The 24,835-nt window shown below is 51.8% G+C and overlaps 9 protein-coding genes across 9 annotated transcripts; 7 read left to right on the top strand and 2 right to left on the bottom strand.

Annotated features, from left to right (window-relative positions):
- Positions 1-183: 183 nt before the first annotated feature.
- On the top strand, positions 184-1,272 carry PFLUO_LOCUS1788 (microtubule integrity protein mal3; the record flags this gene model as incomplete). The annotated part of the gene is made up of 5 exons (XM_073778861.1): positions 184-197; positions 257-328; positions 443-477; positions 563-640; positions 716-1,272. The coding sequence occupies 5 exons, from the start codon at positions 184-186 to the stop codon at positions 1,270-1,272; spliced, it is 756 nt and encodes a 251-aa protein (XP_073635874.1).
- Positions 1,273-2,565: 1,293 nt separating this feature from the next.
- Positions 2,566-4,074, top strand: PFLUO_LOCUS1787 (uncharacterized protein; the record flags this gene model as incomplete). The annotated part of the gene is made up of 1 exon (XM_073778860.1): positions 2,566-4,074. One exon carries the CDS (start codon positions 2,566-2,568, stop codon positions 4,072-4,074), a length of 1,509 nt encoding a protein of 502 aa, XP_073635873.1.
- A 1,759-nt stretch (positions 4,075-5,833) lies between these two features.
- Positions 5,834-9,644, top strand: PFLUO_LOCUS1786 (plasma membrane calcium; the record flags this gene model as incomplete). The annotated part of the gene is made up of 4 exons (XM_073778859.1): positions 5,834-6,682; positions 6,740-7,170; positions 7,224-7,366; positions 7,423-9,644. 4 exons carry the CDS (start codon positions 5,834-5,836, stop codon positions 9,642-9,644), a joined length of 3,645 nt encoding a protein of 1,214 aa, XP_073635872.1.
- A 1,329-nt stretch (positions 9,645-10,973) lies between these two features.
- Positions 10,974-11,891, top strand: PFLUO_LOCUS1785 (uncharacterized protein; the record flags this gene model as incomplete). Its single annotated transcript, XM_073778858.1, has 1 exon — positions 10,974-11,891. The coding sequence occupies one exon, from the start codon at positions 10,974-10,976 to the stop codon at positions 11,889-11,891; it is 918 nt and encodes a 305-aa protein (XP_073635871.1).
- Positions 11,892-12,898: 1,007 nt separating this feature from the next.
- On the top strand, positions 12,899-13,808 carry PFLUO_LOCUS1784 (uncharacterized protein; the record flags this gene model as incomplete). The annotated part of the gene is made up of 3 exons (XM_073778857.1): positions 12,899-12,914; positions 12,973-13,351; positions 13,406-13,808. 3 exons carry the CDS (start codon positions 12,899-12,901, stop codon positions 13,806-13,808), a joined length of 798 nt encoding a protein of 265 aa, XP_073635870.1.
- A 2,623-nt stretch (positions 13,809-16,431) lies between these two features.
- PFLUO_LOCUS1783 (uncharacterized protein) lies at positions 16,432-17,471 on the bottom strand (the record flags this gene model as incomplete). The annotated part of the gene is made up of 2 exons (XM_073778856.1): positions 16,432-16,978; positions 17,035-17,471. 2 exons carry the CDS (start codon positions 17,469-17,471, stop codon positions 16,432-16,434), a joined length of 984 nt encoding a protein of 327 aa, XP_073635869.1.
- Positions 17,472-17,909: 438 nt separating this feature from the next.
- PFLUO_LOCUS1782 (uncharacterized protein) lies at positions 17,910-19,807 on the top strand (the record flags this gene model as incomplete). The annotated part of the gene is made up of 7 exons (XM_073778854.1): positions 17,910-18,017; positions 18,067-18,137; positions 18,191-18,304; positions 18,354-18,814; positions 18,869-18,892; positions 18,942-19,267; positions 19,331-19,807. 7 exons carry the CDS (start codon positions 17,910-17,912, stop codon positions 19,805-19,807), a joined length of 1,581 nt encoding a protein of 526 aa, XP_073635868.1.
- Positions 19,808-20,049: 242 nt separating this feature from the next.
- Positions 20,050-21,033, bottom strand: PFLUO_LOCUS1781 (uncharacterized protein; the record flags this gene model as incomplete). Its single annotated transcript, XM_073778853.1, has 1 exon — positions 20,050-21,033. The coding sequence occupies one exon, from the start codon at positions 21,031-21,033 to the stop codon at positions 20,050-20,052; it is 984 nt and encodes a 327-aa protein (XP_073635867.1).
- A 3,042-nt stretch (positions 21,034-24,075) lies between these two features.
- Positions 24,076-24,731, top strand: PFLUO_LOCUS1780 (uncharacterized protein; the record flags this gene model as incomplete). Its single annotated transcript, XM_073778852.1, has 2 exons — positions 24,076-24,437; positions 24,503-24,731. The coding sequence occupies 2 exons, from the start codon at positions 24,076-24,078 to the stop codon at positions 24,729-24,731; spliced, it is 591 nt and encodes a 196-aa protein (XP_073635866.1).
- Between the last annotated feature and the right edge of the window lie 104 nt (positions 24,732-24,835).

Here is a 24,835-nt window from a genome sequence, read left to right as displayed (position 1 = left end):
GTTTCTCGGGGCACATCAACAAAACAAACCGTCTTTCCATCGTCCATCGTCTTTCTCCCAGCGGTGCCGACCGACGGTCTTTCAATCTTTCCACTGTCGCATCTCCCGCGCAGTCATTGTCCTTATCTCCACTTAAGCGGCTTCCTCTACCTTTCCCCGACTACGACCATCAACTACCCCACCATGGGTGAATCCAGGTTCGGTTTTTGCCATTCAACCAGGGAAACAACGCTAACCACTCTTCGTCGCTCTTCAGGCAAGAACTGCTGGCATGGCTCAACAACCTCCTTCAGCTGAACATCACCAAAATCGAGCAGTGCGGAACGGGGTAAGAGCCGTTAATCCCGACACCATTCTCCCCTCCCCCCCCCCCCCCCCCCCCCCTCCGGCGTCCTCACCGATGAGGAAAGAAAGTCATGAGCTGATGGTGGACAATAAATAGTGCGGCGCTATGCCAGATATTTGATTCGATCTTTTGTGAGTGGTCGCGCTCCATCTGGCCTCAAAGCAAACCACCGGGTACAGAGAAAGATGGCGTGCTGATAATCCCCTTTTTGTGCAGTGGATGTCCCAATGGCCCGTGTCAAATTCAACGTTAATACCGAATACGCCTATCTGCAAAACTTCAAGATCCTACAGAGTACGTTTCATCCGTTTCCCTCCCTCGGCAGGTTCGGGGTATCTCCGCCTGATTCTCTAACTTGTCCCGCTCCAGATGTCTTGGCCAAGCACGGAGTGAACAAGCCTGTGCCCGTTCAGTCTCTCACGAAATGCCGCATGCAGGACAACCTCGAATTCCTGCAGTGGGTGAAGCGGTACTGGGATCAGCACTACCCAGGTGGCGAGTACGACGCCGTCGCCCGGCGCAAGGCCTCCGGTGCCCCTGGCGGCAGCGCGCCCAGCGGTGGCTTCAGTGGCCCTCGCACTGGTTCGGCGGGTGGCACACGGCGCGGCGTGACCCCTACGTCCGCTGCGGCCCGCCCACGCGTGGGCGCCGCGGCCGGTGGAGGCTCCTCGGCGGCATTGCAGCAGGAAATCGCGACGCAAAAGGAGGCGATCACGGGCCTGGAGAAGGAGCGCGATTTCTACTTCGCGAAGCTGCGCGACATTGAGCTGTTGTTGCAGAACGCGATCGAGGCGGACCCGGAGCTAGAGAAGGATGAGGACTCCCTGCCCAAGCACGTCCTTGCGATTCTGTACTCGACTGAGGAAGGCTTTGAGATTCCCGCCGAGGGCGAGGAGGGTGTGGCAGATGACCTCGAGACGTTTTAGATGGTCTGAGAGGAGTTTTCACGAAATACCCCCCGCTCCCCAAATGCGCCGCGTTGATTGTTGTTGAAAAGGCTTCGGTCTATTGCTCAATTCTTTGTCTGGAGGGAAAAGATGTATCTAGAAGGAGGTTCTGCTCATGGACATGTTGATCATTGACTTACGAGAAGTTCTGGTAGTGACCATGTGTCTTGTAGTTGTTGTTTATACTCACTACGTAGAGCAATATTTTATTGATTAATTTGCTAACCTCGAACCCAAATTTCCGGGCGTAAACCGCGTCTCATTAAACTAGCCCGCAAGTGGCCTAGCGACCGCGGCGCAGTCCACCCGAGGGCTCCATCGCACTTTTCCCCTCTGGGCCCGCTGATTTCGGGCCTCCGTGTTTGCGTCTCGACGCCAATGTCATAATAATTAATGGCTGGATCAATGAATGAGCAGAAGAAGGAAAGGCGGGTGTCGTGCATGCTGACTCGACTGAAGAAGAATAGTCAAATAATTGACTCGGAACAATAATCGGGCTCATAAGACGCCATCACTAGTTGCTCGTTTCGGCGCGGCCCCTGATAGGAGAGGGTCTGGGTCTGGATCTGGGTCTGGCTGGGTTCCATTTCGTTTCTGGCCCTCCTTTGCTTTTCCGTCTCACTCTCACACACTCTCTGTCTCTCTCTTTCTCTCGATCTCTGTCTCTGTTCCGTTCACTCCTTTCGTTTCATCGCCCTGTCGCCGCCATCTGGCCCGTATTGTGTCTTCGACCGACCATGGACTAGGCCGAGTCGCCTGGCTTTTCTTCTCTCTTCCTTTCGCTCCTTCGCCCACCGGTAAGATCGTGATGTTGCACCGGGAATCGGATCCATTTGGACTGACCGACCTTATTGAACAGACTTTCGTTCTTTCCATGACCTTCGCGCGTTCCTGATTCTCCATTGTCCGGGCGACATCGCGGCTGACATCCACTCTTTTCTGTCTCTCTGTTCGCTCCAGTCACTCCTTATTCTGGCCGCGCCCTATTCAATCTCTGCTTTTCGAGTCGCAGGCAAGAACCTGCTTTTTTCCCGTTCTCATTCGACATCCCCGGGATTTTACTTCACAATCTGCGAAGCCGGTCGATCTGGCTTCGACTCTTTTCGGGGGATCTTCATCCATAACCCGTTAATCTTTATACCCTTTTGAATCGCCAAAAGAAAGGAAGTGGGGGGCTGCGCCTTTGGAGCCATTGGCAGAATGGCTCACAATGGCAATCACCGCCACTCTCACATCAGCAGGCTGATCAAAGCCCGACAACATCGACATCAAATGGAGGAGCGGGAGGGTCATTCCAAGGCCGACGATGAGAACGGCCCCGACAGTTTAGCCAACTCGGATCCCATACGGAAACCATCTCTGCCGGTGCTTGATGCGCTGGCGGGCGAGAGTGAGACCTGCGATCCACTACAAAACGTGACCTGTCTGGAGGACATCGCGGACGCGACAGTTTGGAAACGAGACTCCCCCGAAACCGATCACCAAGTGGTCGTTGAAACCGTCGTGCAGGTCGTTGATGCTCAAAATCACACGCTCTGGCAATCCACCGGGACTGATCTGCCCATGACCCTCTCCGACCCGTCGTTTGGAACTATCACCATTTCACCCAGTCCGGCGTCTACGGCGGTATCATCCTCGTCGGTATCGTCCTCGGCGGTATCATCCTCGACGGTATCGTCCTCGGCCGAGGGGGCTTCTGTTGTGCTTTCTAGTCAACCACGGACATCACAGTCTTTCGTCTCGCCTACGCATTCCCCGACACCAGTGGCAGGGCCCAGCAGCTCTGCGCCGGCCGTCTCTGCGCCGGCCATCTCTACTCCGCTCATCGGATCTGCCACTACCACGTCAGCAGCGAAGAGTACACCTTTGGCGCACAACGACCCCCTCTCGCCAATTCCAGTCTCGAGCTCCGAGACATATTCGTCATCACAAACTTCTTCATCAACGTCTACCACGACTGGGTTCTTCGGGGGTTCTGGAAACACCGGCGGGAGTACGGGCAGCGGATCAGGCACCACATCCCCCAACGACTCGTCATCCGGAGGATCTGGATCTGGCTCGATCAATCCCACTACATCAAAGATTGTCGGCGGCGTTGTGGGCACAGTGGCCGGTGTCGCCGTGCTTGTTCTTCTTCTCTTCTACTACCTTCGCCGCCGAGGGTTCTTCGTCCGCAACAAGTCACCCGCGCGCCTTGGCTCTCACGACGAAAGCGCTGGAACGCGCGAGATGACCAGCAACAACGACTCGCGCTTCACGGCATCGTACTTTGCGCCCGCCTTCATGAACCGCTGGCGTAGTTCCGCGCAAACTACGCAGACCGACAGCACACTGGGTTCCAACCCCAGCGAGCGCGGATTCCAGAAGATCTCTGGCCGCAAAATTCCACCTGTTCTCCTGTCTGGCGGCGACGGGTACGGCGGGTTTTCTCCTGAGGACTCTCCTACCCTTCCTCCTGGACTCTTCTCGTCCACGTCACCGCGTGCCCCGCCCTCTTCACATGCTCCGCCGCCAGCAAATCCGTTCAGCAGTCCACTGGACTCACACTACACGCAAGAGGCAGAAGAACCCGGCGCGGGCGTACTGCGCCCCTCTCCCGCGCGCAACCCCGTCCCCGGATCGCCGAACGTCGCCGTGTCCACACCCACTGCTGCGCAGCCCCAAAACGTGGCGACCCCAATGGCTCCTCCGGTTCCTCAACGAGCCGACGGGCTAGGCCGCAGCTTTCCCAGCTTTGATGGGAGTCGAAGCAGCCGGTTCCAGGAGAGCTTGGATCTGTGATGTACCTACTCAGGTGCTTCCATGCGATATGAACAGATGTGTAATGGGTTTTGTGTCTGGCGTTTACGTTATGAGCTTGGGTTTCCATGCTCATGCTTTTTTTTCCCCACACTTTATTTTTTCATAGATACCCCCCCATCTTTCTCCCTCTATCTTGTATCCGTCTATTTAGTGGAAATACTTAATTCTCGATTATCTACTGCACATCTATATACTCCACAATTCCTCATTCTTTATCCACATGGCCTGTCGATCGCTGCCAACACCGCCACATCTCCCGCTCAGCCACATCTCCGCCACAGCCACCTTGTATCTTGAGCCAGTTTCATCCCTGCTCTTCCATCGCCATCCGTGTGATTGTTGAATGGCTCAGCCGTAAAATTCTGCAGCAACGCCCCTGCACCGATCAGGCCGGTTAGACTGTACATTTCGTCCATGTATGACGCGGATGGCTTAACACTCACATTCTGTCTCGCCTGGCGGTGGTCGCCTGAGTCTTTTCACCTACACAAGCGGCGTCTAAGAGGACGAGGGCGCCCAGATGGACGATGACGCACCGAGGGCCATCTAGATGCAGCTGCCTCTGCGACATTCGTACTCAAATTTATCTGATACACACTCCACGGCCGTACACGCTCTCAGTGGAGCCCTGATCCTGCCTGCCATTGGCCATCGCAATGAGGCGCAGCAGGTGTCGTTCTAAACTTGCAGGCGGCAAAAGCCCAATCCGTCACAATGGAGCACAGTGTTTGGCCAGGCTTGGCTGGCGCTTTTTCCCTGTCGTATTCATCCGTGATTGACAGGTGAGTGGCAGAGAAGTGGGTGAGGCTGGGTGGGATAGTTATACTCGGCGCCTAAATCAAACTATTAGTACTACCGGTGATACCTCAACTTCTTCGCTTCCATTTCTTCAATTTGGCTTATCTTATGGGACAGACCCCTTTCATTAACCCACAAGCGGTCTAGCCAACCCCATTACACACTCCCCCGAGAACGAGGGTTCCGCAGATCTAGACCCGCAGAGGCGAAGAGATAGAGAGGGCTGTGCCCATTGCTATATCCTGTCCATGTTGCCTCCCTGGGCTCCATAACCATCCCCAGCGTTACGACTGCTCCGCTGAATCCACCCAATCCGAACCTCCATCCAGCACCGCCCTTCAAAACCTAGCTTTCAAAGGATCATCCCTGCTCGGATTGTTAAGCGCTGGACTTTCAAAATTTGCCATTGTCCTTGGCCTGTACTTGGCATCGCCTATCGCAGACTGCAACAGCAATAGGCAACATCCCCCCTCTTTGCTATGGGATGGTCAGAGTTTGGTTTCTCTTTCCTCGGCACTCTCTGGGCATCTGCACAGCCCCTTTAGGCGATCTGATATAGTTACCTAACTGCTGGAGTGCTCACCACGCCCCGTGCATAAGGACCGAAAACGCCATATCTGTTGTGATCCCTGTCTTGCCTCTTAACATTGTGTATAGAGGTTTACTGTGGCAGTTATATCTTAGCCATGGATTCAAACAATAATCCTCCTCGGAGTTCAGGCTCCCTGCTAAGCCCGGTGGCAGCGGCGGGCCCTTCCAACAGACAGGTAAGCAAAGCAAAATAAGGCCTCCCCAGCTTGAACCATCTCCCCGACTAATATACTTGAAATTTCTTTTACAGCAACGAGGCCTGTCCATATCATCATCAGCAACAGCCTCATCATTCATGTCCGGGTCAACAGAACTAGACCCTAGCGCGAGCTCAGATCATGCCCCCGATATGGCAGGGATATCGAGCCCAACCCCACCAGATCCAACACTTCTAACTGTTCAAAATGCCTATACGTCTCATCGGCCGTCGCTATCCATTGACGGCGTCACGCTCCGTCCGCGCTCGGACTCGTTCGCCTCGTCAGCGGATACGATGGTTCGATCTCGAGCCAACTCGGTAGACCCGGGCTATGTGGATGTTGATTCTAAAGTCAACTATGACGATGTGTCACTCTCTCAAGCGCTGGCTCCGGATCCTCGAAATGAGGGTGATTTCCGGGTTGACGATAACCGGTTTGCGTTTTCGCCGGGCCAGTTGAATAAAATGCAGAATCCAAAGTCGCTCGCTGCGTTCCATGCGCTGGGTGGGTTGCATGGATTGGAGCGTGGCTTGCGGACGGATCTGAATGCCGGGTTATCGGTAGATGAGGGGAGGTTAGAAGGGAGGGTTCAATTCGATCAGGTCAACCCATTGTCGACTCTTCGGGGGAAACGGTCCGCTTCTATCAGCAAGCTTCCACCTCTTCCAGACTCAGATCCAACGCGAAGTCTGGGAGAGAGTGAGGGCTCACCATTCGAAGATCGCCTCCGTATTTTCAAACAGAACAGACTGCCGGCTCGGAAATCAACTGGGTTCTTCAAGTTGTTCTGGATGGCATATAACGACAAGATCATTATATTGCTGACCATTGCCGCCATTGTGTCTTTGTCTCTGGGCATATATGAAACCATAGACGGGGGAACGGGTGTCGACTGGGTGGAAGGCGTTGCTATCTGCGTGGCCATCTTGATCGTTACCGTCGTTACGGCTGCCAATGACTGGCAGAAAGAAAGACAGTTTGCTAAACTCAACAAGCGGGTAGGCTATTCTTCCTATCATTGTTCAATCAACAAAGCTAACAGAGTGTTTCTGCAGAACAACGACCGCGAAGTCAAAGCCGTCCGCTCAGGCAAAGTCACCATGATATCCATCTACGACGTCATGGCCGGCGACATCCTCCACCTGGAACCAGGTGATTCCATTCCCGCTGACGGAGTATTGATCTCCGGCCATGGTGTGAAATGCGACGAGTCCTCTGCCACGGGCGAGTCGGACCAGATGAAAAAGACCAATGGCCACGAGGTATGGCAGCAGATCATGGACGACACTGCGACAAAACGACTCGATCCGTTCTTGATCTCTGGTAGCAAAGTTTTAGAGGGTGTTGGCTCGTATCTGGTCACCAGCGTCGGGCCGTATTCCTCTTATGGTCGGATTATGATGTCGTTACAGACCTCCAACGACCCCACTCCACTCCAGGTGAAGCTAGCTCGGTTGGCGGATTGGATTGGGTACGTGGGCTCTGGGTAAGTCTCTAGTTGTCCGCCTGGCATTGAATTACCTACTGACATTGGGTTAGTGCTGCCACGATTCTGTTTTTGGTGCTGTTATTTCGGTTCATCGCCCATCTCTCGGATAATCCGGCGAGCCCTGCAGTCAAGGGCAAGGAGTTCGTAGATATTCTGATCGTCGCTGTCACCGTCATTGTTGTCGCGATTCCAGGTGAGTAATTGTCTTCCGAGATTCATTGGACGCTGCTGACGTTGATGTGTTTGCAGAGGGTCTTCCCCTTGCCGTAACGCTGGCCCTAGCTTTTGCTACTACCCGCATGGTTAAGGAGAACAACCTCGTTCGCGTTCTGCGGGCCTGCGAGACCATGGGAAATGCCACAGTTATCTGTTCCGACAAGACGGGAACATTAACTCAAAACAAAATGACTGTGGTCGCTGGGACCTGGGGATCGGGTCAAGGTTTCAGCCACTCGCCAGATGATCCTGATACTGAGAATTCGGTGACGATGTCCAAACTTTTCCAGGAGTGTTCAGCGCCAGTCCGAAACTTGATTATCAAAAGTGTTGCTTTGAACTCCACGGCATTTGAGGAAGACAAAGACGGGCACAAGGAGTTTGTCGGCAGCAAAACCGAAGTGGCACTCCTCCAGCTCGCTCGCGATTACCTTGGCATGGACCTGATCTCCGAGCGTGGTTCTGCTCATATCCTTCAATTGATTCCATTCGACTCCTCCCGCAAGTGCATGGGTGTGGTATACCACGAACCTGGCACAGGATACCGTCTTCTGGTTAAGGGAGCTGCAGAGCTTATGGTTGGTGCTTGCAGAACCCAAATTAAAGATATCGACGTGTCAAAGAAAAGTCTTGCAACAGAGCAGCTTTCTGAGACAGACCGACAAAAAGCCTTGGGAACCATTGACCGTTATGCGCAGCGTTCCTTGCGGACAATCGGCATCGTGTATAAGGACTTTCCAAACTGGCCACCGACAGAGGCTAAAACTTTGGAGGATGACTTATCAGCAGCCAACTTTGATGATGTCTTCCATGATATGACCTGGGTTGGTGTCGTGGGCATTCAGGATCCTCTGCGCCCGGAAGTCCCAGCGGCTATTCGCAAGTGTCATATGGCTGGAGTTCAGGTCAAAATGGTGACGGGGGATAATGTCGCCACTGCCACGGCAATTGCGGCGTCCTGCGGCATCAAGACCGAGGATGGCTTGGTGATGGAAGGCCCCAAATTCCGGCAACTGACGGACGAGGAGATGGACAAGGTGATTCCCAATCTCCAGGTCCTGGCCCGGTCTTCGCCCGAGGACAAGCGCATTCTCGTCGAGCGGCTTAAGGTTCTCGGGGAGACCGTCGCCGTGACGGGCGACGGCACGAATGACGGGCCAGCTCTCCGAACCGCAGACGTTGGGTTCTCTATGGGTGTGGCTGGAACAGAGGTAGCCAAAGAGGCAAGTTCGATCATCCTGTTGGACGATAACTTCCGGTCAATCGTGACCGCAATTGCCTGGGGGCGGGCCGTCAACGACGCCGTGGCCAAGTTCCTGCAATTCCAGATCACTGTCAACATCACCGCCGTGGTGTTGACCTTTGTATCATCCGTCTACAGCTCGTCAAACAACAGTGTCCTGAACGCCGTGCAACTGCTCTGGGTCAACCTAATCATGGACACATTTGCTGCGCTGGCGCTCGCAACCGACGCACCAACAGAGCAGATCCTCGACCGCAAGCCGGTCTCCAAACGGGACTCGCTCTTCACTCTGACGATGTGGAAGATGATCCTCGGACAAGCGGTATACCAACTCGTCGTGACGTTCACACTTTACTTTGCCGGTGACAAGCTTCTTAATTCTCATCTGCATAACGATCCCAACAACCCTGGACTTCGAACAAAAGAGCTATCGACCGTTGTCTTCAACACATTCGTCTGGATGCAGATCTTCAACGAGTTCAACAACAGGCGGCTTGATAACCGCTTCAATATCTTCGAAGGCATGTTCCGCAACTATTGGTTCCTAGGAATCAACGCCATCATGATCGGCGGTCAAGTCATGATTGTCTATGTTGGCGGCGAGGCTTTTGGAGTGACGCCCTTAAACGGGGTCCTGTGGGCAGTCTGCCTAATCTGTGCAATTGGATGTCTCGGATGGGCGGTGATTCTTCGTCTGATACCAGACCGTCATTTTGGTGTTGTTTTCAATGCCGTGGTGGATAGTCTAACATTCATTCTGCGGCCGCTTCTCCACGGCTGCAGGGCTGTTGCTCGCGGTATCAAGGCGGGGTTTCAACCCTTGCCTCGGTTTACCCGGCGCATACTTACTCGGGGAGGTTCGAACCCCGATGATTCTGTCGGTCCTGTGGACGAGGAAACCGCTGCTCCTGCATCTGCTTCTTGTGAGCTGCAGCGCAAGCAGACACCTGAGCGGCCTCAGACACCGCCGCAGTTGACGGTGCCTCCTATAACGGTCACGATATCTCCTTAGCTGGGAAACTATGATTGTTTGTACATACCTCTTTTCATGCTCATCAAGCGTATTGTATATAAAGAATCTGGATTACGAAAAAAGTATACATTGGGATAAATGGGGATGTGCTTAGTTGGCGTTGGAATTGGCTTTGTGGGCGGGGTTGGTATTTTTAAAGAAGATATCCTCATTCAAGTTTCTTCTTCCAGTTCTGTTCTATTCGAATACATCGATAACGAGATTCTTTGCAGTTAGCCGTGAATGTACTTGTTTTTGTTCTCTTAATCACCCGAATATTAGCCCGGCCTTGTTGATAGATCAACGGCAAACTCAGTTCCAATTTTGAAATCTTAGGATACCATCCATTCTAAATGACAAATACGTCCGAAATTTTGAAAACGTCGCCACTTATATTCCGATATGAGGGATATTATGGGAGTAGCATGCGATCCAATGGAGCATTTTTTGACAGTATCAGATGTGAGCGCCCTTTCGGAATAACGGTTGAGTTTGCTTTCCACCAATACTTCTCGTGTAGCTAAGTTGGTCTTGGAAAATGGTCTCACGCCCGTTCGGTAGGTCTGCCTAGTTACTTGGAGATTAATATTTCATCCCAAGGTATAAGTGACTGGATGGCGCTGTTGTCAGTATGATATCGCCGCAAGTAGGTAGTGGCGATAGCAATCCAGATCGCTTTCCTATTGCTTCTTTCACTAGTCCCTCAGAGAGCGGTTGAAAATCGAGTACATTAAACCCAAAGTTGCACAGGACGCCGTACGTACGACATATCACGCAACGGGGCCCCGTCTCGTCATACTAGAAAATGAGTATTTTTTTTTCATCCCGACCGTCAGTTTCGGCAGCCAAACCGTGACTTGGGTCTACAGTGGCGTTTTTGTTGGCAGTTTTGGGGATCTGGATGGACTGCATGCGGGGAAGAATCGACAATAACCTTTGCGGACCAGCCCTTATCTCCGTCCACAATCTCGGGCCTGCGCGATCATCGAATGGCCGAGTTTCGCTGACCCCACACTTGCCTCTTCTCGGGTTTGTAATCCGATGATAGGTTTGTAACTAATCCGATGAGGGGTTTGTAATTCGATGATGGATATGTAACTAATCCGATGATGGGTTTGTAATCCGATGATTGGGCGAGTGGTATTGTTTACGATGTTGGTCGGTTGCTTACGAGGTGCTATTCTAATGGAATACTCCGTGAATACTGTAAGAGACGAAGTATATAAATCGAGAGCAGGTTCACTACTGAGGGAGCAGGAACAGACCGTCTCATTCCAAACTCCACCAGAACTCTGAACTTAAACAGAAAACCATTTCTCTCTCGCCACTATGCGTGTCTTCGTCACAGGTTCTACGGGCTTCGTCGGTTCAGCCGTCGTGAAAGAGCTGCTTACCGCAGGACACGAAGTCCTCGGCCTAGCTCGCAGCGACAAGGGAGTCGAGCAGTTGAAGGGCCAAGGCGCCGAGGCCCTGCGTGGCACCATCGAGGACCTACAAGTTCTCAAGAAGGGTGCCTCTGATTGTGACGCCGTCATTCACCTAGCCTTCGTCAACAACTTCGCCGATTTCGCTGGCTCCTGTGCCACGGACCGGGCTGCCATCACTGCGATGGGCTCTGTCTTGGCTGCCGCCGGCGGCGACCGCGCCCTGGTCATCACCTCAGGCACCATGATGCTGGCACAGGGCAAGCTGGGAGACGAGGACCATGGGGCCGACATGACCAACCCAATGGCCGCAGCCCGCGGCGCCTCGGAACCAGTCTGTCTCGAGTTCGCCAAACAAGGCGTGCGCGCCAGCGTCATACGTCTGCCGCCCGCGACACATGGCCCTGGTGTTTCGGGGTTCGCGGGGATGTTTGTCACTGTCGCGCTGGAAAAGGGTGTTTCGGCCTATGTCGCCGAAGGCCAAAACCGCTGGAGCGCCGGCCACCGCGACGACGCTGCGAAACTGTATCGGCTGGCGGTGGAGAAGGCCAAGCCCGGTTCCATCTTCCATGCGGTGGCCGAAGAGGGTGTGCCGCTGAAGGACATTGCGACTGAGGTTGGGAAGCAGCTTAATATTCCCGTTGTCAGCATCCCAGCGGAGGAAGTTGAAGATCATTTCGGCTGGTTTCATTTTGGGTCCACAGCCGATAATGAGGCCTCGAGCGCAAAGACGAGGGAGCGATTAGGGTGGACTCCTGTGGGCCCGACATTGATCGAAGATATCCCGGGTGTTATCGATTTTGTGAAATCTCAGGCTGCCTGAGATGCAAGACGCGCGGGCTCTCACGAACAGTTTGATAGGCAATGGTATCTGAAGTCTTGACAATGTTACGGCCCCTGCTGATGTCAAACTTGCCCCTTCTTTGCTTGCTTCAGTTTCCTATTTAGTAGTATTTATCCAGAATTGCCATTTCGTCAAGACTCCTAATTGGGTACGGCACAAAAAGACAGTGTTCTCAGGCAGACCGGCAGTAGCCCAGAAAAAAGTGGACGAGAGCGAAATTGGCTGTAAAGGAAGCTATTTTCGGCGCCGCTTTAATCTTGTGTCAGAGTAAAATCTCCACTAGTATTTGACTAATTGATCCATATGCCGCATCTTAATCTCTTATCATGGAAACTAGGCGTCCATGGAAGATGCGGAGAACTCTCGCTGATGTTTGGCGCCAGCCATTGCATCTTAAGACGCCCCGCCCGCGTTGATTAGACAGAATCGTTTCAACCCCCTCTGGGTCCAAGTGACGGAACATATTGCCTGGTCCATTCCCCTCTTCTGAACCCACGTTTATCGGAATGACTCTCGATACCACATCCCCTTCCAAACTCCGCGTTGCTGTCATAGGCAGTGGAATCGCTGGCCTTGCAGCTGCTGCCTTTCTCCGAAAACTTCCCCAATTTATCATTACTGTCTACGAGCTCCGTAGTGCAGATTGTAAAGAATCTTCTGCGGCACTTGGGCTCCAAACGAATGGCACTTCCATCGTGGAGCAACTGGGTATCACTAGAGAAGAGGTCCGCGGGGTGATAGGTGCTGGGTACCGAACATATAATATTCGAGAAGAGCCGATGAGCACGGGCAAAGTGGCCTTCCCAGCAGATGGAGAGACTGGGTTTTGGTTTGTACATCGACAGGATTTGAAGGACGCATTATTACGCAGAGTAGTTAGTGAGGATGAAGAAGGGGAGCCTATCCAGGTGGTATACGACTGTCAAATTGTGGAGATTGACCCAGAGGCTGGGATGGTGAAGTTTGCAAACAGGTCTTCCGTCGAAATGGATCTGATCATTGGTAAGTCGAATGAATTCAGCTATGTAACAACGATTGAATTAACTTTCTTCTGCCACAGGCGCCGATGGCATCCACTCCAAAGTTCGCGAAGTGGTTGTTCCGCCTTCGCACCCAGAGCCTGCCTCGTGCGGGCTCTCCGTGTACCGCTTTGTTCTCCCCATGGATGTCCTCAGAAATAAGGACGGCAAAATGCCAGACATACTCACCTTCGACGAGGGTAACTTCGTAGTCGTCATTGCTGCGGGCGATGAGGGCAACCGCAACATGGTCATTTATCCCTGCCGTGAGCTCGAGCTTATGAATTTCGTCTGCGGTGTCCCTGATACAAGCCCTAAGGCTTTAGCTCATCTTAAATCACCTGCCAGCACCCAAGCTATCGCAAAGGACATGGTCGAGGAGTTTCATGGGTTTCCCAACTGGCTTCTAGAGCTCTTCGGGTGAGTGACAAGCTCTATATTTCACACTACTGCGTTTTGTGAAGTTAATAATAGCTGCGCATTCAGCATCTCTGACCTGATAGAGCTCTTCCCTGTGGTCGATCAAGAGCCTCTGCCCAATTATGTCAAGGGCCGTACCATGCTAATTGGAGATGCTGCACACGCCATGGCGCCGTACCAGGCACAGGCGACGAACCAAGCCCTTGAAGATGTGGAGGGCCTCAGCGTCATTCTTGCGGATGTTTCTAGCCGCGATAGAATCCCAAGTCTCCTGAAAGTGTGGGATGACATACGCCGGCCACACGCATCGTTTGTTCAAAAAGACTCGCTCGACTCGCAGGCCAAGCTCTCGACAATACATTGCAGCGATAAGTTTTTGAAGTTCAAGCCTTATGTCAGGATGGAAGAAGTGCTCAGGCAGCTCTCGGAGCAAAAGGAGGCTAGAAATATCGCTTAGATCCAACAGGGCAAGGTGAGCCTCGCTGTCGCTGAAAGAACTAGGATAATGTAGAGACAATTTTCTGTTCATCATCTTGACCCACTGTGTTAAACAGCAGAACCAGACATAGTGAACGGTAGCATCATATGTTCTCCTCGAAACTTAAATAAATCGAGCTCGACCTTCGTTGTTAAAACGAGAGGATATTCAGACTTTGCGGCAAAATGCCGAGGAATATCGAATAGACAAAAGAAGACTCGGCAACTTCATGATCTAGTCGTACATTTTTCAGAGATATGTACAAGAAAGAAAATACCTAACCGTCATTAAATAGTACATCTATAATAACCAGCAGCTCATCACAATGCATGGGGGACATGTTGACTTTCAGCCCCGTCCGACGACGCCACATTCTCATCAACCGATGGAGTTTTACCATTCTCAGATTGCACGGTCCACTCATCTATCCTGTGGATTGCGAGAGAGTTGTTTCCACGATACAGCTTTACAGGAGCCGTAACCGCAAAAGCGGCAGCCGCGGTTCCCAGGCCCTGTTCATCCTCCAGATACCGAGACCGTGTCACAGACTCTTTCAATCCTCGACCCATACTTCCCAACGCATACGAATTGCCATATGAGTTGCTGTTACTCCCGGTAGCGTGTTTCCGCATTGACACCTTGAGCATTCCACTGTCGAAGGCGTCGAGGAATGGCTTCAGACATGGAATACACGCAGTCATAAGACTGACGCAGAGGTTCAATTGGGTCAGGATTGTGGTTTTAAAGGAATATAGACCGATGTCCGCGGATGGCGTGGCACTTTTCATATAGACAAGGCGTACAATGGTTGTGATAATAAGACTAGGAGATTAGTTTATTGAGCAAGAGACGGTGACCAGGAACCATACATACAAGAAGCGGAACACGAAAGCGCCCATGACGGTCATTTTCTTTGCAAAGGCGACCTGGACAGGCTTGACAATGTAGATGGGGAGGATACAAATGATTATTTCGGTCAAGATGTCGACGGGGGATATGGCAGCCCAAAAATCGAACTAGTGATATAGATATTAGTATAGATCTGGAATTTTAGAGTTTTTGTGGGGAGTCAAACTCACAATGTTAATACAATGGGCGCTGTCGATGATCCAAGGATTGGGTACTCCACACTGGAAGGCCAGAGTGAAAAACACTGGGATCATCCAAGCGACACTTAATATCGTTGACCAAAAACAGATCTGTTTGTGCAATTTGTTGACACATATTTTGCTGAGGAATTGCAAGACTGAGATTTTTGCGAGGCCCAGAGCAAGGGCGTAGAAGAGGTTCGATATGTAGATATCCTAGGAGGTTATAGCGACGTTTGCATGAACTCTGGAAGAGTAATTTACCTTTTCCACTGCGCTCACTTGGTCCACACTCAAGATTGTTCGAGGCTTTCCAAGGCCTTGCTTTGTTCCTGCGAGGATGGTACCGGATTGAACGATAGCGAAGACCTGCCCCATCCCGGCGTTAGTTCTCTCGACATGTTGAGGGGAGTCAAACGGCGGAAGACCTACTAGAGAAAGGGAAACAGCTCCATCATCCCATCGCAACGATCGAAGCATGTAGAATCGAAAGGCAAGCCGTATCAGTACAGAAACAATCATCATCACCACGAGATAGAGCGTCGCAATGGCAATCTCGTCTACATGATCGGGCACCGTTGGTGCCCCTGTGGAGTTCCCACTCATGCTTCGAAAGATGTGCGCAAAATGAGTGAACCGATTAGGCGGGATCGTGGTGTCCTTAAGTCACCTATGGGAAGCCAGAGAGGAATTGCACCGAGTACTATGCGACCTTTTACTGTAGTAGGCCAGAATGTGGGCCGCCCTAGCACCGATATCCAATGCTTATGCTCGGCCCTCGTGTGAGCGTGCGACGGCCCGTAGGGCAACCACGGAAACTTTAAATCTGCTTCAGCTATTGGGAGGTTGCAGGGCCGATGCAGGCCTTGCTAGGATAAGATCCTTCCAAAAACCAAAGTACTGGCAGACTGCCTGTACGGCGCAGCCCTTGGCTCTTATTGCACGATACCATATTAATCATTTTTTAAGGGTTATTGCATCATCTGCAACACTGCCCCGGGTTCTGGAAGTTAATGAAGACTGTGCCACCGAGGATCAAACAATTGATATGATACAGCAGGTGTTTGGAGTTATGGGGTCAAGCAGTTCGTTGTAAGGAATCGATCCGATGGCCCCAAAGACTTCCGCAAACTCCTACGAGGCCGGTCAAGTCGCTCGCTCATCGGATCGCGCATCAGTGGAGTGCGATGTGGGTCTATCGGGACGGGATCCAATTGGGATAAGCTTTGATAGCCATGTGGGTCCCAAACAATCAGTCGTGTTCGGTTACAACAGCAATAATATCCGCCCCTCCAAAAACTCGGGCCAGAACTGCTCGCGCTGCTGAGGCCCCACCTAGTTCGGGAGCGGGTAGAGGGTCTTCCTACTTAGCCATTGGGTAATATAATTGATTGTCACTACATCAGCTCAACATCCTTGTCGGATGAGCAGGGGTTTGATTGTCGGGTGCGATGGTGCGACCAAACAATGATAAGAGTACGGGTGATCTCGGTGAACTGATGTCTAGACTAAGCCTATAGGATCTCTGAAATGGTATGGCGGATACTCTCTCTCTCCGCCAACGAGATGGGGATCCTAAAATACTTCTCCAGAGCCACCACGCGTTCCTCGTCGGAGCTAAATGATTGCACCACCTCAGACGTCGCCCCCAGGCGACGCTTCAGCACATCATTGAATAGTGTCAGATCACCCACGAGCTGGCCTTCGTCGCCCAGGAGCATTCGGACACAAACTATATGAAAAGTAAACCAGCTCTCCCGGCTGGTGCTCATGAAATAGTTGATGATTGCGAAATCCTCCGGAAGAAACTCTGTCTCGGTAAAGCAGTAGGCCGGGGTCCATGCTCCGCCCCCGTTACGCATTTCGTACTGCCACAGAGCTTGGCCCTTGCCAGTGTGCTGGGGGATGGGAGCATAGAGGAGTCGCCCGGACTGGTCGCCTATGTTGTGGAATTCAAAATTCTGCGCCAGCCGAATGGGCTGGTGCGGGCCATTGGAACCAAATCCAACGTCGATCAGGTACTTTTGCTCCCCAATAGTAACGAGGTTGACCATGTGGTTCCTAAGGTCAGTCAGATTTTAGGCAAGCCAATCCAATGGAAAGCTGAAGGATCATACCATCCGTCGTATTTGGGGCCCTTCCAGTTTTTGGAAGCGGACATGGGTTGTGCCGCTTCGTTGACGCGACCTCCGACGGAAGTGACATTGTATCCAAGGCTGCGCAGAACTGTCCCAAATAGAGTGCTATTCTCCATGCAATAACCACCTCGAGCGGACTTGGTATCCACGATCTTCTCGAAGATCTTTTGAGCATCTAGGGAAATGCTACGGTGAACTGAGTAGTGAAGGTTGAGGTTTTCAAATGGCACCGCTGCCAGTTGGTGACGCTGTAGTGCTCCCAGGAACGCCAGAGCGGACTCATCGTCGACTCCGGGTCCAGCCTTGACTACTGGTGATTCCCGATATTTCCGAGGAAGTTCAATCCGGTCGAAGTACCGGGCCAATTGCTCCGGGGAATAAGAGGGGCGCAGTGCCCAATTGATCTCAGAGCCCATGTTGGTTGACCGAGGCAGAGCTGTGGTGTGAGAAAATTCTTCGAATGATACTCAGAGCATAATTGACCTCAGGGGGTACTTTAGCGACAGGGTAAAAGCCCTCAAAAGAGCCCGCGTTTTTTATTAACCTTCTAGTCTCCTCTAGGAATGGGCCCCGCTTAATACATGCACGTACGATGTAACAATCCCAGGGACCCTTGTCGAGCAGGCGCTCTAGCTCAGAATAGCGCCAAAACATAGACAAAACAGCCAGAAGCGAAAATTAGCGCCACGAACTAAGATGACTATCAATCAGGTTGGTCGAATCCCGAACGAAGGACTGCTCTTGTTTTTCTTTTTTCAACAGCGCCATTTTCTTTTGCAATCATCTACCCCTCCCCAACCCGAAATACTTGTCCATTCTCTATTCTTAATCGTAATTTTTACAATAATCCCAATATGCCGTTCAAACACGGCGAGATGGAGATCCAGGAGCTGGGCTCCCGATCACAGAAGAACCGTGATGATGAGGATCTGGCAAGACATGGCAAGAAGCAACAGTTCGAGGTACAGATCGCCGACGAAGACAACACTGGGACCCAACTAACAAGAGCAGAGAAATTTTGGTTTCTTGTCCATGCTGGGCTTCACTACCACAATGATGTGCACTTGGGAGGCAGTGCTTTTGTGAGTGGCAGCGTTAAAATACACCATCGCTCAGGAATTGACCTTTTTCATAGTGCCAATGCGATTGCAATGGTTGACGGCGGTTCTGCGACCCTCGTATATGGATTCATATTCTGCTGGATAGGGGCCCTAGTCACCGCCGCCTCGCTAGCTGAGATGGCCTCAATGTACGAACCCCTAACCTGACAAAAAATACAGAACGCTAACGACAGGCAGGGCTCCTACTTCCTCCGGACAATATCATTGGGTGGCAATGCTAGCTCCCAAAGGTCAAGCGGTATTCCTGAGCTGGGTGACAGGATGGCTGGACGTAATCGGATGGTGGGCCAACACTGCTGCGGGAGTATACTTCGGCGCAACAGTCACCCAGGGTCTTCTGGTTCTGAACTATCCGGATTATGTATATCAACAGTGGCATGGGACCTTGCTCATGTTTGCCGCGTTGGTTGTTTGCGTTCTGGTAAATTCTGTCGGAGCAAAGCTCTTGCCTAAGGTGGAGGGCTTGATTCTGATCCTTCACATTATGGGATTCTTTGCCGTCTTGATTCCCCTTGTCTACCTCGCACCGAAGAAAGACGCAACGTACGTTTTCGCCACCTTCGAGAATTCCTCCGGGTGGAGTAGCGCAGGTCTGACCTGGCTTATCGGACTGATGGGAACTAACCTCCCATTCATTGGTACGGTGCCACCCTTTTGCCTCAGCTAAAGTCCTATCTAACAAAGTTTCGTAGGTTATGACGGTCCCTGCCATATGGGTAAGCATCCATCTATCATCCTTCAAGCTTTTCAACTAACAGCTTTCAGCTGAGGAAGTCATCAATGCCTCAACCATCGTGCCTTGGTGCATGATCGGCACAATCTTGCTGAATGGATCGCTCGGGTTTGCTGTCGTAGTTGCCTTTCTTTTCTGCATCGGCGATGTCGACAAGGCCATGAAAAGCCCAACAGGCTACGGCTTCATTGAAGTTTTCTATAACGCCACTCAGTCCCACGCCGGAGCGTCCGTAATGGCTGCCATTCCCACTGCACTGGTCATCTGTGCATCTTTTGGATTTCTGGCTTCTGCGTCGCGCCTCACGTGGGCTTTTGCGAGAGACAAGGGGCTGCCATTTTCAAACTTCCTGTCTCACGTATGGACAACCTTTCCAACTAATCATAGAAAACAATGGCTAACTTCAATATTTTGTCTACAGCTCAGCTATAACCATGCCATTCCTCTCCGCTCGGTCATTCTTTGCGCGACGCTCACAGGCTGCATCTGTGTTATCAACGTGGGATCGACCGCTGCGTTCAATGCTATTATCTCGTTGACGACAGCGGGCCTTTTCACATCTTACGAGATTGCGATCGTTCTAATGTTCTTGAAGAAAATCAAGGGAGAGCATATTCCATATGGTCCCTGGACCCTCGGTCCGTTCGGCATTGTTATCAACCTTGCCTCGATTTGTTTCTTGACCATCGCTGTCTTCTTCTCTTTCTTCCCTCAAGGCTTGCCTGTGACACCTGCGAACATGAATTGGTCAATTGTTGTGTTCTCTGGAGAGCTCATCCTCGGTCTGCTGTGGTATGTGTTCTATGGGAGGAAGGTATACCATGGTCCCATTGTTGAGGCTGGCGTCATTCCTATGGAGGGTGGATTTGTGGTACAAGGGCAGCGGGAAGACTTCTGAGGAGGGCAGCTTTTCTTATCATTGTGCGGCAATGACTAGAATGTACAAAATTGGGATCCTGACATGTATATGGGGTTTGGGATACCATGCGCCGTCCACGGAAAAAGTTTTGATTTATTCACCACAGGGTTGCATATTAAGAGCTTTAGTGTATCTCAATCAACTGGTTTCAGATGAGTACAGACCTCAACTTTCTGGTACAGCCATATTGGAGAATATCTACAGGTAATATGTACATTCAATCAGTTTGAAACATTCGCCAGCTGCTCTTGTCCTCCCACCAGCATTTCCTTCCAGTTTTGTCCCTCCAACCATTCCTCAAACGACTTAGTGTGGACCTTCACCTTCAATCCCTCATGGTCGATAACTCCATCAATACCTCCGGTATACCCAAATTCATCGATAAACCACGGCGCATCCAGCACTTCCATAGGAATACCAAATTCTCGACCCATCGTCTCCGCATCCATTTCAACTACCTCAATGTTGTGCCCAGTCACCTTTTTCCATGCTTCAACAATTGCTTCCATAGAAAGATAACTGTCATACGCTAGAAGCCGGGTCCCAGCAGGTTCATTCTCAACCAATGCACGTACAAACTGACCCGTCGAGCCTTCGGTATCGATGACTGGAATCTTCAACGCCTTCCGGCCTGGGATTACGAATGAGTAGCCTCCCGTAGGAGTGACTTTCGGCATAAACAGAGGATTCGTAGCATACGCCGCGATAATAACGAACGACGTTTTTTTGGCTAAATCCGGAGTCTCGGTCAAGATGTTGTGCGCAACATCTGCTTTCGAATCCCAGTGATAGGAATGCGAATACTTTCCACGGGAGTGTTTCTTGATCGGCGCAAGGGTAGAATAGACAAATCGTTCTAGGGTGGGAACCTCTGCTGCAGCGATGGCAGCGTTGCGCCCATGCAAAATCTCAACCTGATAGGCTTGAGTACTGTCTTTTGAGGCAACATAAGGCGCCCAGAAATCCGTGTTCAGGAAGATAGCATGAGCATTGACAAATGCGCGCCGCAGAGACTCGATATCGGAAAGATCGGCTTGGACGATTTCTGCACCGGCAGAAGCGAGGGCTTGGGCTGCGGCGCCAGAAGGATTGCGCGTAAGGCAGCGAACGTGCCAGTTGGGTAGAGCGAGGAAGGTTCGGGCGACTGAGGAGCCTTGGGTTCCTGTCGCACCGGCGATGGCGATGATTTTGGTTTCCTGAGCCATGATTTACCGCACTTGCGCTGATGGAATTTGATACAGTTGGTTGAAAGGTTGAAAGGTTGAAAGGTTGTAATAGTTGATGTGTTTAGTAGTAAAGGTCAGCCTAGAGACTTATATACCCATGGCTTTGAGTCAATGTTGCTTCTATCGAATAGTAGGCTCCCCCGAATGACATAGTCCATATTTGGCTTACGCGCAGGATGATTCTTTGAAAGAGCATACCGCTTCCCCAATACAGTTCTTGCAATCCACTTTCCGTCGCGGTCATTCACTTGATGTTCCGTTGGCTTACCTGGACACTGCCGCCTGATTGGCCGAGATTTTATCAGCCAACACTCCTGGCAAATTATTTGTCCGATTAGCCTGATATTGGCCCTACCCAATATCATACTATAACGACATATAAAATTTCCGTCAGTGGTTTAAAACCATGGCCTACTCAATGTCTATCAACAAACTCGCCAGAACCCGCGTCCTTCTCTTCGGTGGCACATCAGACATCGGCTTCATTGATGACATACTTGATTAGGAAACTTTCGAGTGAATGTAAAAATACCATAAACACTTTTCTCGGATAGAATCATAACCCGAGTGGCAAGAACATTCACATAGGTTTACTTAGGTGGTGGGGGGGTAAAAGGCTTACATATCCAATGCAATCCGGTTGGCTGAAGAGCGTCAGCCGGTCAGTCATCATGCCAGTAAATTTCCTAATACTTTTCATCACATAGCATTCATCCGTCAGGTACAGTACACAATGTCTGAGAATCTCTTGTGAAACACCCAAGATGGGTCATCACACCCGCTCGAAAAGAGCAGAACAGGCTCCCGCACGCAGCGGGCTTATCGTGTATTCTGTTTGACAAATGGGTTTCGCGCGCTGACGGGGTCGTTAAGAGATGTGGATATTTTCTAAGTGGCCGAAGCCATTGGTGGAAGGACTCCCTCGATCTCGCCAGGTTTGGTCGCGTAAATAGCTGTCACTCAGAACTGGGGCAAAATAACTGCTAGACCAGAAATGCACCATGGGCAACACTTAGTCATTTTCTATCTCGACAATGGGTTGCAAATATAGTCATGCAGTCATGTGCTAACTAGGCCCCCGCCCGTACCATAGTAGGCCGCGCCAAGCCCCGCCCCGGACCCAAACACGCTTTTGGCAATGCCTAGACATCCCAACTAGACACCCACCACCAGAAATACAACATGTTGATTGATTTCTGAGATATTGAGCAGTTATTCACAACAATATCCAGGTAATCATGTCTGATCCTCTCAGCCTTATTTCTAGCAATCGCTTCCACCGCCGTGTCACTCTCGATACGGCTAATGGTTCGCTGACCGTGTCTTTCGCCGATATTGGCAGCGTCACGGGACCCGTGCTGCTGTTCCTGCCGGGGATGTTTGCCTCGCGTTATGCGGGCATCCCTCTGCATGGTCTTGCAGAGCGCGCTGGCGTGCGCTTGCTCGTTGTCGACCGGCCGGGTATGGGCGCCTCGACCGATGTTCCACTCAACAAACGAATCGCCACTTGGGTCGATTTGCTACCGCGTCTGCTGGCATATCTCGGCATTGCACGCGTCAACTTAGTCGCGCACAGTAACGGCACGATGTATTTGCTCAATACCTGGGCGCAGTGCCGTGAGCTTGTGGAATCAAGAATTGCTGTAATAGGTCTTTATTTCAACCCTTCCCCTCTTAAAGGAGAAACAGAATGACTTAGACTGCCGCTTATAGCCCCCTGGGTTGATCCCACCTACTCGCGCGTTACAGTGATGCAAATAGCACAGTATGTGCCAACCAAAGCATTCGCTATCTGGCACCTTATCCCGCGCTTCTTCGTAATTCAGGCTAGCCCTGTGCTGGCGACAAGCGGTGCTCTGTTTCGCCCGAAGTCATCACGAAGTGGCGCGGCGGTAGAAGAGAACCACTCATCTCTTGATGCCAATGGGCGGAGCGTCGAACACGAGTACGGCGTGTCACGCGCGGAACAGGCGAAGCTATTTCGCCTCACCCTTCCCTTCATGTGGCATGAGGACACCGTTGGTGCTAATAGCGAGGCTCTTCAATGCCTTCGAAAGGGCGGCAGTGACTGGGGGGTCTGCTCGAACTATGCTCAATGCGCGCAGATGCTGGCTGCCCGCGAACAATCCACAGATAGCCCCGTCAGTCTCCGTGCGTATTTTGCTTCCTCAGATATCCTGGTGGGCAGCCAGGGGCAAAGATACTTTCAACAGTGTTGGCAAGCACCAGGTTTAGAGGCCTTTGATTTTGTCTCCTCGACGGTCGATAAAACAGATCATGATACTGTGATGCAGTCGGTGGAAGTGTGGGGGGAGATATTCGCTTCGATAGGTGGGCGCCAATAGTTTGTGATATGATGGAAACGATGCAGAAAAACTTTCTCTATTCGATGGGAGTTGAGTTGCAGAGACCTGGGTCAATGATCCAGGGCAGCACGGGGACACCGTTAATGGGCATGTATTACGACTGTACATAAAGCCCGTTTTCATATGACAGAAAGTCTTTCCGAATTAATCGGGAACTTAAGAGAAGCTACAAAATCCGCAGTTGTTTCTGAAGAATAGACATAAGCCTACGACTAGACTAATGCAGGGCACGTAAGTAACGATTATTGTACGTCTACTGCGGTATGTAGCTGGCATGTAGCGGATATGCTGCCTCAGGCGCCAAGGCATCCAGGCCCTCACACCTCCAGCCCGTCGTCACTCCGTTGCCCATCAACACCCGCAACACCGCATTGCTCTCTCCCCACCATTCCCATCTGCCTTGTTTTGTGCAGGGAGCGCTCTCCCACGTTCCGTCTCTATATCTCCGCCTCTCTCCTGGACTTCCTTTCCACGTCGCACTACTCCAGTCCACTCCCAGGCAACCCTCCAAGCTCCCCCGCTTCCGCCCACGTCGATAAACCAGGCCACATATCAAGAACGGCGCACACATCTCACACTGCTACAACAAGTCCAACCCGTCAATTCAGTTCCCTCTTTTCTTTCTCCTCTTCGTCGCACCTAAAAATCCGCAAAAATGTCTCAACTCGACAACTTCCGCACGATCAATATCGACCGCCTGGACCCGGAGTCCTCGGCCAACTTCCCCATGGAAACCCTCCTCCCCGCGACGCTGCCACCCCCCGAGACCTCCAGTGATGCTGCAAACGTCGCAACACAGGTGCGCCAGCTTCTGCGCGGCGGCGACCCCGAGGGCGCACTGCGGCAGGTCCTCGACACAGCCCCACTGGCCGGCGACGCCCGCGCCAAGGAGGTGCACCTGGCTACCGTTATTGAAGTGCTGCAGGGGATTCGGCAGGGGGAGATGACCCGTGTGTTGGAGGGGGTTTGTGCTGGAGACGGCGGGTCGGAGAGGGCGGATTGTTTGATGAAGTATCTGTACGTCACTTCCTTCTATCTTAAGGGATCTTTGGGGAAGAGTATGCTAACCCTATATGCAACAGCTACAAGGGGATGTCCGCGCCTGCCCCCGGTAGCGGGACTCAGTCGCCGCGCAGCATGTCAGTTTCGCCGCAGAATACCGGCGGGTTCTCACAGATCCAGGGGCGGAATTTGGGCGAAGGTGGTGGCGGACAGCAGATGAGTGTGGTGCTGAGCTGGCATGAGAAGCTCGTCGAGGTGGCAGGCACTGGGTCGATTGTGCGGGTCATGACGGACCGCCGGACGGTTTGATCTTTAAATGGTTTCCAGTGTCTGCTAGAGAGAGGCTTTCTTGATTGATTGCATTCCATACTCCCTTTTGTGGCTGTGTCAACGTAGTTTCTGGATTTCTAATA

This window comes from Penicillium psychrofluorescens, assembly GCF_964197705.1.
Source record: "Penicillium psychrofluorescens genome assembly, chromosome: 1".
Lineage (NCBI taxonomy): Eukaryota > Fungi > Ascomycota > Eurotiomycetes > Eurotiales > Aspergillaceae > Penicillium > Penicillium psychrofluorescens.
The sequence above is the reverse complement of the archived record's forward strand: the minus strand, read 5'-3'. Positions and strand labels throughout refer to the sequence as shown.